Source organism: Merops nubicus, unplaced genomic scaffold, assembly GCF_000691845.1.
Source record: "Merops nubicus isolate BGI_N331 unplaced genomic scaffold, ASM69184v1 scaffold28062, whole genome shotgun sequence".
Lineage (NCBI taxonomy): Eukaryota > Metazoa > Chordata > Aves > Coraciiformes > Meropidae > Merops > Merops nubicus.
In genome coordinates, this window is record NW_008593265.1 from 2,648 (window position 1) to 4,195 (window position 1,548).

General features: G+C 46.1%; 1 protein-coding gene across 1 annotated transcript in view; it reads right to left on the reverse strand.

The window, feature by feature from the left end:
- Positions 1–1,149: 1,149 nt before the first annotated feature.
- Positions 1,150–1,548, reverse strand: part of LRRC47 (leucine rich repeat containing 47) — a gene marked incomplete at its 5' end in the record, with an annotated part of 3,183 nt that continues 2,784 nt past the window's right edge. The window contains one exon of the mRNA XM_008935410.1: positions 1,150–1,389. Within this exon, the coding sequence (XP_008933658.1) occupies positions 1,150–1,389 (240 nt within the window). The remainder of the gene's footprint in view (positions 1,390–1,548) is intronic.

Below are 1,548 nucleotides of genomic sequence, written 5' to 3' on the forward strand. Positions count from 1 at the left end.
CTGCTCTGTCAAGTTTGCAGAGTTACACGACTGGAAAACTCACCAATGCCAAAACAGGTGACAGTGACAAAGGACTGCACGAGCCGTTTTATTTTCCCATTCAATACCCAAGTCCGAACACGGGGATGTATTTGACACTGGATCTAGAAGTTCAGTTTGAGCTGTATATACTATTTAACATAAGTCCATCTGCAGCTCGCCCGAGCTTACAGAAGTTTGAGTTCATACAGGGAACAGGCCAGATGTAAAAGTCACCCCCGGACTCCAAAATCAGAACTGCTCAGACCACCTGCATTCTGGCAGGTGTCCCCAACACTCCTCGTGTGGGAGCATCACAGAGAGCTCCAGGAGGGTCACGTCTACTCTGGGAGACAGGGAGCTTTAGCAGTGTCAACGTAAGGCAGCATCAGCCCTCTGAACAGAACCAAACTTCAGGAGCAAGGACAAATTCAGTGCTCTGTCAGCAGTAACTCAACAGGTCCACAACAGGGTGACTACAACTGGTATTTCCACACAGATGGACGATGGCTCCAAAATACAATGGGACACACAAACCCCTGTCACTTCAACTGACTTCACTTAAAACCAGAAGCTGCGTTCATGTCTGAACACAGAAACCAGCAAGTATTCCTCAGGTTCTGACAGCAATTAAATTTTCAGACATAAAATGATGCAGAATGAGGCATCAGGAGGCAGTTTTGCATCCTGTCTCCAGAACTGGCACACAGGAGAGGCTTCCCGTCCACGCTGTCACCTACTGGATTTCTCAGTTTAGCTGCCAAAATAATAATCCAGCTGAACCCTACCAGGGAGAACTAGTGATCTTGCAGAAGGAACACAACTGCGCTCAGTCTGTGAAGGCTGAGATGTCAGAATGATTTGCTCCACCAGTTAACACATCCTGACCTTAAAACCTTCCACCCAGTCAGAACATGGACAGCTTCCTGTTAAGGCTGGAACAATGCAACGCTCCTTGCTGTAGCTGGATCAGATTCCTAGTGTTTCCATACCCAGGCAGGATGCACTGCACCCTTGCTTTAAAAAACCCAAACCACCTCACTGTGTACAAGCTGCATTTTTGAATATGGGGGGAAAAATCATTAAAAAAAAAGAAATAAAGCAAACTCGTTCTCTTAGCTCCCACAGCAGCTAACGCATTACCGTCAGAAGGGAGGAGACTGTGCTGAGGTCAGTTTTTGAAGGATAAAGTACTTTCAAGTTTCCATCCATGTCCACCACTCGAACCTGCTCCACCACCAACGGCGAGTTCACTGGCTGCACATTTTGGCTGGGGTTCAAATTCACTGGTCCACAAAGAGCATCAGACTCGTTATCCGAGCCCGAGTCTTCCTTATCTTCCAAGGTAAACTTGTTCAGTTCTGCAATTTTCTGTTGAAAGCAAAACAAATCTGTAAAATCACTGAGAAAGTGTTCAGTGTCAAACATTTCCAACTGGGGTAACACAACATTCTTTACCCTGGTGAGTTTTGAGGTCTGCCAGTTAGTTAGGATACAAGAGTACAAAAACCTTGTGCGATATAGCAGGAA